General features: G+C 41.7%; 1 protein-coding gene across 1 annotated transcript in view; it reads right to left on the bottom strand.

The window, feature by feature from the left end:
* Positions 1-446: 446 nt before the first annotated feature.
* The window catches only part of tspan18b (tetraspanin 18b), a 34,677-nt gene continuing 21,369 nt past the window's right edge, over positions 447-13,754 (bottom strand). Inside the window, exons 3-9 of the mRNA XM_080505152.1 lie at positions 5,968-6,063; positions 4,540-4,734; positions 4,185-4,259; positions 3,406-3,504; positions 3,000-3,176; positions 2,211-2,294; positions 447-694 (exon numbers count right to left, since the gene is read on the bottom strand). Of these exons, the coding sequence (XP_080361278.1) occupies positions 647-694; positions 2,211-2,294; positions 3,000-3,176; positions 3,406-3,504; positions 4,185-4,259; positions 4,540-4,734; positions 5,968-6,063 (774 nt within the window). The 3' untranslated portion in view covers positions 447-646. The remainder of the gene's footprint in view (positions 695-2,210; positions 2,295-2,999; positions 3,177-3,405; positions 3,505-4,184; positions 4,260-4,539; positions 4,735-5,967; positions 6,064-13,754) is intronic.

The following is a 13,754-nucleotide window of genomic DNA, read 5'->3' as shown; positions in this document are numbered from 1 at the left end:
GTTCAGACACATTCATAAACACCATCCAGTGTGCGTGTGTGTGTAAACATACACACACGCACTCACACAGACACACACACACACTCAGTCTCACAGAGCTTATATGATACAGCATTGAAGAAGTGTGTCTGTAAAAAAAGTGAAGGGATTTTGTTACAGTATGTCGTATACAGTATGAAAAGGGAAAGGGGAACAACCAGAGTGTACATGAAACACAGTTTGTACAGTTAAGCCAACTTTACATAATATAAATATTCTTCATCCAAAAGTCAGTGCAGAGCCTTCTGCTCAGGCGTGGCATGGTCCTCCACCTCGGTCCACGTTACACCCAGTCTGTGTTAGACCTGGTCCACAAATTACTGGTTCCACTGTACACACAAATCTTACATCAGCTTTGCCTGATTTGATCTCTCACTCTCTCAACAGTTTGTGCGTGTGTCTATGTGTTGTTGTTTTTTTTTTTTTTGTTGCCACCCAGTACCTCAAAAGTCCAGCTGTGAAGTACGAGAGTTTGTTTTTTTTCCCTCTAACAGTTAGCCAATAGAAAAAAGAGATCCACAAATTTACAAATGTCCTTTTTTTTTTTTCATTTCTCCTGAATTCCCTTTTTTTCTAAGAAAAAAAAAAGTTCACAGAGGGAACAGCTCTACTGGATCCCTCTGAAGAGACACATCGCAAAAACCATGGCAAAAAGCTGAAAATGGGAAAAGAAACAGAAGAGAAAAAAGAAAAAGAATTATTGCACAGAAATCGACAAATCAATTACAATTGCTACAAATGACAAATGTGGTAAGCAACACCATCCATAAAGATTTGACTCATGAACTCCATATAACTATCACTCCTGGATCATTCTTGTAATCAAGAAAACTGCAACTGTTAGAAAGTAGAGAAATAGAATTTTGCATCCACATCGTCACTAAGATAGCCCCTCAGGTTTTCTCCAATACAACTCTCAAATTACAAACAAAATTAACCAGTGTGTCCTACATTTGTTTCATACACTTTTCAGTACTGTCAAAAACATACAGTAATACTGAATAACTGGCAGATATTGAAAGTTCACTTTATTTTGGAAAAAAGGGCAGACACTTTTTTTTAAATTGACAATTCTACAGCTATTAAATCTAAATGAATCCATTCTATCTCATGGTGAAAGGCTGAAACAGCTGCACACAATGCACTCAGTGAATGTAAATATTCTAAAGTCTAATTTTTGATTCCCCCCCCCCCAAAAAAAGTGCCTGAATTAAGCTTTATTCTCCTGGCAAGACAAGGCACGGAAACGTATTTCCATAACGTTTGCATAAATGCAGGAGACATGTTTTTTTTAATATCCCACTATTTGTATATGAAACCTTTCTTACGTGTTTTCTAATGTGTAATCTTATAGTAGGCATAGTAGACTACATTTTAATACATTGTATTGAAGTGTAGTCTATTTCAAGTGCAGTGAGAGACAGTTGAAGACAGTTGAAGTACACAATTACAAGTGCTCAAATCAGTGTAATTACGTAGTATTTTGGGGTATTTGTACTTTTATGAGCATTTACCCCAACTCATACTTAGGTTTATTTACAGTATTAAATAATATTCAAACCTTTAAAACTGCATTTCTATGTAAAATTGTTTATTTTACCGGATGAACTTGTTTTTGGAAAATACAAATAATTCTATGACAAATATATAATTACAAAACAAAATGCCAATAAGCTTTTTTCACACACTTGTCACACTTTACGATGAGAAATGAGGTGAGCATAGGTATTTATAAAAGTAAATTGAAAATTGCCAGTCAATGCTAACAACTGACATCATAATTGTAAAGAAACAAGTCAAAAGGAACCTAATAGGCCAACAGTAGTTTTTATTTAGTTTTATTCATTTAAAAAAAATTAAAGAATACATTAACAACAGTACTTTAAGTAAATTAGTATAATGTAATTAATGAAACTGTAGTTGTATTTGCGGACAAATATTTCTCTTTCCAACTCGACAAAAATATTGCATTTCTATAAAAAAGGAGAGAATAAGTAAACTGTGTGGACTTATAGCACCAGGTTTTGCCACTAGATGGCGATCTTGTCCTACAAAGATATTTCAAAAACCCTTGACAGATTCAGGTAAATGTAATGCAGAATTGCACATTTCTGAAATGAATATTCCCCCCCCCCCCCCCCCACCTGCCCCAGCATATTTTATAATCTTACCTCAATGGTTAGCACCACGATGGCCAGAGCTCCAGCCACATAGATGTACAGTTCAAAGTAGTCCACCACAGCAGAGTAACATCCCTGTCGACGCACAAAGACTTGACGCTCAACAGACAATCAATTGCCTATAAACATGCAGAATTACCGAGACAATTAAAGTAACATCACGGCTTTAATTGAGTGCGGCTGTGAACAAAGGCCCGGCTGACTGAGTGGGAAGCAGGGCCTCCAGCCTCACTGCTTTTTAATGAGAGTTCTTTGTGTGAATGAACAGAAAGAGGTACACACACACACACACACACACTGTGGATAACTCTCATTGTTGCAGAGGCATGAAAAACAACAGGTGGAGAGTGCAGTAAAAACCTTTTCCTATCAGCTTTCACTGTAATTACACTCAAGGCTTGCTTTGTGGGTGTGCATGTATGCAACTCTGAAGCACATCTAATTTTCCCATATTCATACACTTATTATCCTCTATTTTTGCACACAGTAAGCCCCACTAAAATTGCGATTTAACCATGAACACACACTTTCTTACACACACACGCACGCACACACAGATGAATATATACACCAGTGTCCTCATGCCATGCCACATATTAAGATGGTCTCCAATGACACCCAAAACGCAGAAGCGCACTAATCAGCCATGGAGGAGGCAGCTCGTCCCTGGATGTCACACCTCAACTGTCTTCTGCTCTAATAAAGCCTGCAGGTGCTTTCGAAGGAGGGACTCGTATCGAGAAGGAGAGAGAGGTTGATACGGTGGATGTCAGGAGTTACCTTGTTATTGCGGAACATCATATTGCCTGATAAGCACTGCTCCTGGCTGATGTAGGCCAGCTCCCCGGTCTGACTGGCAGGCTGGCAGCAGGCTTCTGGCACCACATGATTCTGGTTGATCAGCCTGAACAGGCTGTCCTTAAAATCCTCTGGGCTGTTCACCCCACAGCAGTCAAACTGAAGGGAAAAGAGGAGAGAATGGAGGAAGAAGCTGAGTGCCTTTTTGTGCACTGGCCTATGGTCCACTGTGTGCGTGCACCAATCCAGCATGAATATTGACCTAAATGTCTGAGATTTATCTATAAAATATAGTCCCTTGACGACCAGGTGGTAAACCTCGGCGCTTCCATAGACTGCTGGTGAAAGGGGTGAGTTGGTATCTCTGCCATGTGTGCTGTGGCCTTACTGTAGTCATGATGGCATTCCATGTCGAGGTGAAGACATCACTGTTGTTGTAGCCCTGATAGTGTCTTTTCAGCTCCTTTGTGAAGTACTCTCTGGTCAGCTAAAGCAACAGCCAATGAGAGCACAGGTTAGTGTAACCACAGGGATTATATCCGTCAGATAACAACACTGAAAAATGGGTTAAATGGGACGCTCTGCCAGTTTTACACATCAAAGTCTGTTTACACATCTTTGATAGTATGGCTGTATGTGAGAAAAATGTATAAAGCATTTTTTTGAGGCTCCAAAGGAAAACACAAAAGGAAGTCTTGTGAACCCCTTTGAGTCGTGTAACTTCAGGCAAGGTTGGGATTAAAGAAGAAATTGATTCAAAAAAATATGTAAAAAAAAAACCAAACTGGACTGTAGCGTTTGAGATATGGCGCTGAACACCAGCCTTCTATAAATAGTACCTCCACTTTAGGCATGTAAGGAAAAATCAACTGCTCAATAGGGAAGCAAATTGTTGATCGTCACAATGCATTGTGGTGGATGACAGGTTTCAACAATGAAAAGTAATATATACTATATCAGACTTGGTCCTTTATACAATACCATGAAAAAAATGTATAAGTAAACAATGCAGGAATAAAATGTTCCCAAAATTAACACAACAATCATTTTAGACAATAAGCATATCAGAAATGTTTTGAGAAGAGTCTCGGTATAAGTGAAGTTTTGACACCCGGCCATACTGGACATCTGTGATGAAAGCTTGAGTGAACATTGGAGGAAACTTACATGCTCCCGGAAGATAAAAGCCAGGATGGCAGCAGCCAGTTCTGCTAAGAAGATGAGGAGGATGAGCATGAAGAACTGCAGTAAGACAAAAGCAAAACAAAAAAAAAAGGGGTGGGGGGGGGTAAAGTGTAAGATGGAGCACGACAAAGTGGAAAAGTGTCTGAAAAAAATGGTATGTCAGTCTTTAAAAATCACATTTGGGTTGTTCTTGCTTCACTCAGCATCAAATATGCATGAGGCTTGAAGCACATAGAGGGACGTTTTGCTTCTTTGGCTTTCAGCTGCAAACACAGCAGTCCAAAATCCAACAGACATCATCATCAACACACATACTCAAATTTGCCGGTTGACTCACAAAAAGGAGCAGACACTTGTTTTCACGGATGGCTCCACAGCAGCCCAGGAAGCCTAGGAGGAAGAGCATTCCTCCCATCCCCAAAATGATGTAGACACCCGTGAACAGTAAGGGGTTGGCCGCTACAATTTCCCTGAACCCTGTAGGGTCCACCAGCACCCACACTCCCACTCCCAGGAGGAAAGATCCCCCCAGCTGGTAGAGGAAGGGGAAAAAAAAAAAACAGGATGAAAGTTAGACAAAACAGAAACCCACTGCTGTTTTAAACATACATCATAACACAGGTGATAGCTCGGCAGACAGAAAACCTTCAATAGGAGGTCATGGAGAAGTTTATTATTTTTTTCCACTGGCGAAATGCCGCTAATGCAGATTTCTAAAAGGTTGCAGTGAAGGTTGAGGGTGACATAAAAAGTGGCTATTGACAGTGCAACAATGCTTCAGAAGAGGTGCGGGCTGAGATAGCTACACTACATCAACCCACCCCCAACCTGCTAAAGAAATGTACACCGCTGCAGCTTCCAGCCCATCCTCCCTTTCACTAAAACCCTATCAGCAGCCACCGTGAGGTGACTCATGTGATTAAGAAGAGACGGCATCGAGGTAGGGGGAAGATATCCGAGCCTCCAACAATTCATACCACAATCCCCTTCTTCCTGTCACGAGGTTGAAGACCTTGGCTTGTGCAAATGAACACCACTTCAGCTAAGAGAGGTTGTACTGTGACGAGAGGAAGCAGCCATTTCAAAAGCTCTGGGGTTTAAGAATGCTGTTTGAGTTACATGAGTGTGAAACGGCCAGACACACACACACACACACACACACACACACACACACACACACACACACACACACACACACACACACACACACACACACACACACACACACACACACACACACACACACACACACACACACACACACACACACACACACACACACACAAGCTATAGAAAAAGAGAAGCCGTTAGTGAGAGATGCTAACAGCCAAGTTCACTCTGTGCTTCGTCGGCTGCATTATTACCCCGGCCTTGAACAACCTCATCTGAGGAGAGTCTCTAAATGATTTGGTTGCGCTTAATAAAGCAGGAAAAGAGATAAACCTTCTTATTATGACCCTCCCCCTTTTTACGAGTTCAGACTAACAGGATTACTCTTGATTGTCTGATCAAGGCTGATAAACTAAGGTGCCAGTCACCAGCTCCACATGGCACAGTGTGCCTCAGATGTGTGTCAGCACACTAAAATGTAATCAAAAGAAAATTTGATAGAATCAAGATTGCCTCATCTAATGAAATGCAAATGTGGATCCATTAGCCAGTCGGGCAGGGAGTAGGCAGAAGCCCAACTTAAATCTCGAGATTGAAAGTAACTTCAGAGATGGCCAGATTAAGTTTCTTTGAGCTTGAGAGGAAAAATACTTACAAAGATGAGGAAATTGAAGACAAACATGAGGTACTTGATGCAGCTGAGACAATCCCCCTCCATGGTTGTCCCTCGTGCTGAAGCTTCTCCCTGCCCCTGAAAGACAACAACAGAAAACACTTGATGAATCCTTCCAACTGTTCTCAGTATTCCCAATTTCTGCATCCAGGATCAAAATGAAGTGTAAACTGCCAAAAACACAATATTCTGCCAAAATCTGCACAGATTTTAATGAGTTGTGCCACATACATACACACAGAGCTGTCAGTTGATTTGGTAAAATTTCAGATGCAGATCCTTGTATTATTGCTTTAGGCAGGCTTAAGTTTCACAGCAATCCCTGAGTAACTAAAAGTTTGGGTGTCAACCAAACATTTTTTGTACACTCCATAACCGCGTGATTTAATTTTAAAAATGTGCTTTCACTGTCAGATGGCCAGAATCCCCTTAAGCATCACTTCATATCTTTGGACAAACGCCGTCCCCCGAGTTCAGTGGTCGTCTATCCCTGAACATTTTAAGGATATGAGACCTGACAGTGGCTCCTCGCGCATTGACCGACAAGAGGTGCCCTTTACTGTGGGAGCTTCTCTTTCTTCTTAATGTAATGAGAGGCATGAGCCCGGTGCTATCTCCAGCCAACCTTATGTCTTACATAAACACACTTTCCCTGATGAAGGTCTGTCCTCGAGGCACTCCTGGTTAATGAATAACACCTCTCTTGCATTAGGACACAATACTGGTGCCTCAGTATCTGTACCCTTGTGCATCAATATATAAATGCGATGCAACACAAAGCCTCCGTTGAGGCAAATGTTTAACCTTTTAAACTGCAAATGAACACGAATTTCCCCTCAGGGAGGACAAGAACTGTCATCTCGACATGGTTTGCAAAAAAGTGAAGTGGAAACAATCTTTGGGGCAGCCATAATTGCAGTCTGAGTCTCTGTCAGTGAAAGGAGAAAATTAATTATTTGGCAGAAACGAGCCGCCACTCTTTGCTTTGTACTTGTGATTAATAATTTGCTCTACCCGTGATAGCCAGGATTGAAGCAGGCTAACAAGCGGATTAAAAAATGATTTCTCGAAGGAGTTGTAAATACGTTTGAACAATGACGCACTGCCACCTCTAAATTGAAAAGAAGAGAAAAAGGTAAAAAGAAAGAAAAAATTCCCTTTACCTCTTTTGTCTGTACTGCGGCATGGCACAGACATAATCTTATAATCTGTAGCTAGTCTTACGGTGGACTTCTTAGACTGATCTCTCGTCTTCTCTGAGACAATAATGAAGTTGGGGTTATGATCGATGCCAGGTTTGATTCCTGTCCGTCTTTGAAGGGGCTTTGCTGTCACTCAAATGTAATTCTACCTCGACCCTTTTGCCCCCATCCAGCGCAGGATCGACTCACTGATTTACATTTTCATGTGAGATAAACCACACCTACCCAGAAACCTCTTCTAGACATATGTACAGTTAAACTGCTGCAATTATTTTACACAGAAGTACAGCGATTGTGTGAAAAATTAAGCCAGAAACCCATATCTTTTTCGATTTTCCTTTTATAATGGCATGCTTGAACTGGTTTGTTTTTCGTTCTGCTCCCAATTTTAACATGCCGTGAGCTGCGGAGAAAGAGAAAGCTTTTTTCATCTCATTGTAGGCTTGGTTAAGTTGCCGTGACAATAAAATTGAACAATACTAAAGATATGAGGGCAGTCTTTGTCTGCTGTGGGGGTGAGTTAACATGAAATGAGAACTTTTTCTTTCCTCACTAGCAGGAGGGCTTATTATATTTTCCTTTCCTCCCTTCCTCCCCAGACCCAGGAAATTGATTTAAAGCTATAGTTAAACACTTTCTGTAAATCATAATGATATGGCTAGGTATTGATTACCCTCCGAGTGGTACACAGAGAACACCCGACAGCCTCCCAACCTGAGCTGGGTTTTAATTAACCCCTCCCTTTCCTAAGCCCCATCGAAGGGCCTAATGAGGCCACAGGAGGTCTTAATTGAGATTTGCATACATTACAGTCTCCCAGAAAAAGCCCCAGAAATGGCCTGTTCTCATCCCTCCCGCTCTCCACTGTCAATCCCAGGCCCCTATGAAGTGTGCAAACTGTATTTACTGGCGCAGGGGATGAGGAAGAGGACTGAAGAGGGGGGAGGAAGGGTAGGCTGGAAAAACTCTCAGGGCACAGCTCGCTTCTTATTCTCCAAACAAAATGTCTGATTCCTTTTCCAGCTTCACCCATTTGCTCTTTGCGCTCAACTCAGGGTCAAACTAACTGTCAGATCTGAAGCCAATTTTCTTTAATGCATTAAAATGCATTGAACGCTTAAGAATAAAATGGGCTTTACTGTGCAGTCCTTGCCAGGCTCCAAAATAACAAGCCTATGGTGCAAACCGGCACGGTATAAATCAAACTGCCACTGAGACCCAGGAGAAAGTGCAGAGTAAACAAACTGGTCTTTCCCATAACTCCCATGGGATTGCACATTCTCATCGATCACAGTCCAGCTGTAGAGATCACACTACTAATACTCTGCAGTAAGTATTATGTAGACAAGGTCCACACTCCAGGAGCTACAAGCTCACAACAACTTTGGAAAAATAGTTATTAGATTAAACGCAGGTTCTCTTCAGGTGTGTTTCATTACGAAGCGAGCACAGTGTTAAAATAAGCGGTTGCGGGGTGTTGTGTTTGTACAGAAAAAGCACCCATTATAAACAAACATGACACATTCACAATGTGCCTTTCAGACAATGTGTTGGCTAGCTGAAGAATTGCATGTCCCCAATGTGACAATCTAAGTGGCAGACTTTGCCCCGAGGTATCCAGTAAATGCCAAATCTGTCTAAGTCTACCAAGTCGTTTGTTTCCGACATAGTAAGATGGCAAATGGCACAGAAATTCCATTGTTTACTTGTGGTTAAGAAGACTCAGCTGTGAAGCTCAGCATGGTTGAGTTGGACGGTGCAAAAATGAGAAGTGATCCTAAATAAACTGTACAGTATCAACAGAAGTCAGAGCCCTGTAATGAGGACAAACACATCAGAGCCACATTCTTCTCAGTATGACTGTGAAGAATACTGAGACACAGCTACAGGCATTTTTTCATGCTTAACTCTTGAAACCAGAGGTGTGTTTGGTCGACATCGACACAATCAACCATTACGGTTGTGTCAACTCACTGTAATTAAAAGATAAGGAAGACAGAGACCCACAATGAAATGGCCTCATAATATAAATAGCACACCCTTGGGTGGGTCTCCTTGAAGATGTCACGTTTCAGAGCGATTAATGAAGTGAGACCATATTCCCTATAGCTCTGTGAGCCACCGCCCTGGATAAATGGATCAGATTGACAAGGACACTGTCTGCTTCTTGCCACATTGTCTCCATCCACATAACCAGCCAGTTCACTTCATCTTGAGCATGAGCCTGCATAACAAATATTCATTAATGCCAAGACCCTCTTGAGAATAAAAGGAGTGAAGCTTGACCCCTCTAAATGTCATTGACCCTCTAAATGATCACCTGTAATCGAACCCTGGGGATGGCACATTTGTCCCGAGACTCTGCGACGCAGCCGGAGCAGGTGTGTCTCACCAGTTCCTGGAAGCCGCTCTATGAATGCACTAATACTCAGACAATGACACTAAGGGACCACACACATGCCCCATCACCTTTTATCTCAATTAAAAAGCCATTTTCATATTTCTCCGTGACTTCCTAAATCAGCCACAGCAAGTAAACACCACAAAATCCAAATATAAGACACTCTCCTCTGGCAGGATTCCCTAGAGGCCCACCATGTCCCTTAATGAACCTCCAATTAGAAGAAAATGAGCCCTGGGCTCTGCTGTCACATGGCGTGGCTTTGAAGTGCACTGAATGCTAAGCAGCTATAGCACTGTATGCTACTTTGGAGGGCACATATCTTGCAAACAACAGGGAACAACTAGAGAGAGAATGTGTACAAATGTAGCTCAAAGGCAACACGGCGCACAGTGTGTGTGGGCGTAGCTCCCACTGAGAGCGCAGAAACTCAGCCTGGTTAGGAAGTTTGGGAAAAACTGTTGAGCTCGAGCTAAGGTCTTATTGCTGGCTCGATGTTCAGGTGCATGCTTATAAATAGTTTATCCCCAGGAAAGTCCAGCTTAATGAGTTTTCAGGGTACCCATAGTTAATATATGATTGGTGGACATTATCAGCTTCCACACATTATGAGCAATTCTCTAGATGGCAACCAAAAGCAGATGGTGTCTGAACAACAACTCCATCTTGTAAGCCATTTATCATTTTATTCCGCTGGTCCTATACGTGCAGTCAATGGAAAACAGTTCCTATCTCAGCCTGTGTGTGGTGCTCTCCTGCCCCATGCAATTTGGGAAGATACTACGTGAATCCCAGATGGCAGAAGTCCTCTGACCAGGCAGCTGACACACTCCTGAACAACAGGCTGATTAACTCAAGAAGACTCCCAGAGTGAACAAATGCACAGTCAGAAACAGACTGACCATGTGTTGTCAACATCACCGCAGGCCACATTCCTGACATCCCAACTGGGCACACATCCAGTTTTCTGTTCAGTACCAACAGTTGCACATAGTCCTACAGTGAAATCAATTCTGCAGCTCCCCAGATTAGAAAGGTCGGACGGGGGAAGGGCACTGATAACTTCCTCAGAGTTAACTTGTGCAGGAGACATGTGATTGAGATGAGCAGATTTTGGCTCTCATCGAACGCGCGCGCCTGTGTGTGTGTGTGTGTGTGTGTGTGTGTGTGTGTGTTTGAACCTCCCTTTCTTCCAGCAAAGAATCCCATTTAATTCTTTCGGCACTTCTATCAGTGTGAGTGAAGATACAAACTGGCTACGTGGAAACAGATCAATAGCAGACCCAGGCGCATGGTCAATGATGCATTGATCCCCGGGAGTTCCAACTCTTAAGAGCACTGGTTTTCAGGGAGTGAGGGCATGTGGTAGCAGCACACATTGAACACATAAACACTTCTGCACCGCTGCCTGTTAGGACTCAGAACGGGCTTTTCCCATGCAGTGCTTTAGAGGATAGCACACTGCCTTCAGGGGCTTTCCATGAAAATGACTTATAACTTAATTCCGAACTAAATTCTTCACAATTACTTGAACAAAAGAGAGGGAATCATTTCCTCCGCAGTTCTGCGGCTGACTTTTTGCCCTATTTTTCCTTATGGTGTTATTTTGAAAGTTACTTAAATATGAAACTTTTCCATAAATGTATCAGTCACAGGAAGTAGACTCAATATCTCCTCCTCACGTCACGAGAAGTTTGAAAAATCCAATCAATAAACCCACAAATGATTTTAACCAACAATTGATCCTCAGGCAACAGACATTTAAAATGTTGCTACCGTTTGCATTGGAGTGGGATTTGGATATAGCTAAAGTCAAGGTTGTCAAGCTCTTGACACCACAGATGGCATCTGCAGACAAAAACACTTTGAAAGCGAACAAAAAACTTTTAGCCTTAAGGGCCAACTGAACACGGTCACTTTAGAGCAGAAACATGCACAGAGGGACAAAGACTGGAATGCACAAGTGTGTTAAAATTAAGACAAATTATACAAGTTTTGAATAATATTTGTCTAATGGCTCCAACAAATGATTTTGTCAAATCTGTTTTTAGCTCATGCTGAAATCTTTCCAGGCCTCCCATAAGCACGGAACTGGGGTGAGAGTGGCCTTTGTCTGCAGGAGGAGTGTTTGGCATCTCCACTTTGCACTAGTTCCTGTTAGAAAACAAAGGGGAGCAGAGCCTTGCACTTTACGATTGGGGGGGTGCACCTTGGCCATTTGACTAATGAGCAGTCAGTCACACGCTGTTGCAAGGCCATATGTTGGTTTGAATGCAGCTGGTCCCCCTGTGTCAAAAGCCTAAAAGCTGCTCTGTTTTTTTTCTTTTTACATCCACGCACACGCACACGCACACGCACACGCACACGCACTCAGAGAAAGTTAGATGAAATTAAAAAAATAAGAAGCAAACACAACAGAGTAACCTACTTTGAGTTACAGGCTCGGGTATCAAGCACGATGCAAAGATCAAAACAAAGCCTGGAGGATAAAGCATGTCATGTGAATGTTTGTGTTTTTTTGTGGAAGCAACGGATGAAAGAGAAAACCATATATATCTAGGCCCCCACTGCAAATAGGATTTTCATCGAAGTACGCCAAAAGTGTGTTAATGTCTCTACATGCGCAACACAGTAGTGAAATCATGCTCTTTTATTGAGCCTTGTGATTTAGTGAAACAGAAGCACCAGAAACCATATGTGACTGTTATTGTAACTATGTAATAATAAGATAGTCATTCCTAAGTGCTTGAGACAGATCATTAGTATTCTAATTCAAAAGTTTGTTGAAAATGTCCGAGTTTTGGTATTTAACAAAAGTGAAAACATTTCAAGTGCTATGTAGAATTTAATCACACAGTGCAATCTTACTGACAAGTGGAGTTTACCCAACTGCGACTGTGAATGTAAACACGTCTGTTTGCTGATGCTGATGAGATTATTTACAAAACAGCTGTGGGCTTTGAGGCGGAGCGGTCAGACAGGAGAACAGTGGGTTTTCAGATTAGGGGAGGATACGTAGCCCGAACTACCTCAAATTCAAATTGAACCTCTTATTTCAACTTGCATGTCTTTGTTTAGTGTTTCTCTATGTAATTTCTTTCCACTTTTCATTCCACTGTCAGTGATGATGTCATTGCTACTTGCATTTATTGTATTTATGTTCCCCCCCCTTAAAATACAAGCTTTTGCAACTGCATTTGGGTAGAATTAAAAGAAAAGGCAGTAAAATGCTGAGAAAAATAAAAAAAATTGTAGTAAAACAAATTCACCATCCACTATTGTTACGTTGAGAAGAATGACAAGCTTGTATTTTATATTGGAAAACTGGAATTTGTCAGCATAAAAACATTGTTGTTCTTTCAAAACAGCGGGAGTCAAAGTGAAAAAACACATTTAAAATGTATTTTAAGTCTGTAGTTATGCTTTAATTTTATTGAAGCATGTATTGATTGATTTGATTGACTCTTGACATTTCATATAGTTCTTTGGTTTCATATAAGTATACCGACACTGAAAATACTGATACTCAATACTGAAAAGTACTGGACTGGTTTTGATGCTGGTGGAGAAATATTGGAAAATCCATTTTGGAAGCCAAAATGAATAAGAACTGTATAAACACAGTCTCTCAAGGGAAAGTTGGTTATTAAAAGCTCAGGAACAGTTTGCAGGTGTACCCTGTGGTTGTAAGAAAACTGCTGCGAAGGTCAAATCCTGTACTACACTCAAAAGGTAAGCACACAAATAAGGACCTGATTTGTGTCAAACTGCTAACTCACACATCACTCGGAAAATGGCTGAAAACTCAGAACGTAATCCTCAATGTCAGTTGCGCATGTAGCACATTTGTTTGTCTGGTTGGCTGCTTTTATGGTTATGTGCTATGACTGATTACAGTTGATGTGTCTGGGTTTAAACTCCCCTTTAACCTTTTAATCTATACATGTCTGCTGTGAGGCCGTGCCTGGAATACTAATGTTGCAAATGCCAATGCAAATCAGAGGCTAACAAAGACCAGTGCAGGCCTGCTGTGACGGTGACGGGACAAAAGCACTTGTCTGTCTGTTTGCAGGCCCGGCTTCTCTCGCCGGCGCTCGCTCTCGCACCGAGCCTCCCAATGAAAGTAACAATGGCTTTGCGCCTGTGCTGTCAGCATCTTATTGAAA

The sequence above is a fragment of the Blennius ocellaris genome, assembly GCF_963422515.1.
Source record: "Blennius ocellaris genome assembly, chromosome: 11".
Lineage (NCBI taxonomy): Eukaryota > Metazoa > Chordata > Actinopteri > Blenniiformes > Blenniidae > Blennius > Blennius ocellaris.
This window is presented reverse-complemented; position numbering and strand designations above follow the sequence as displayed.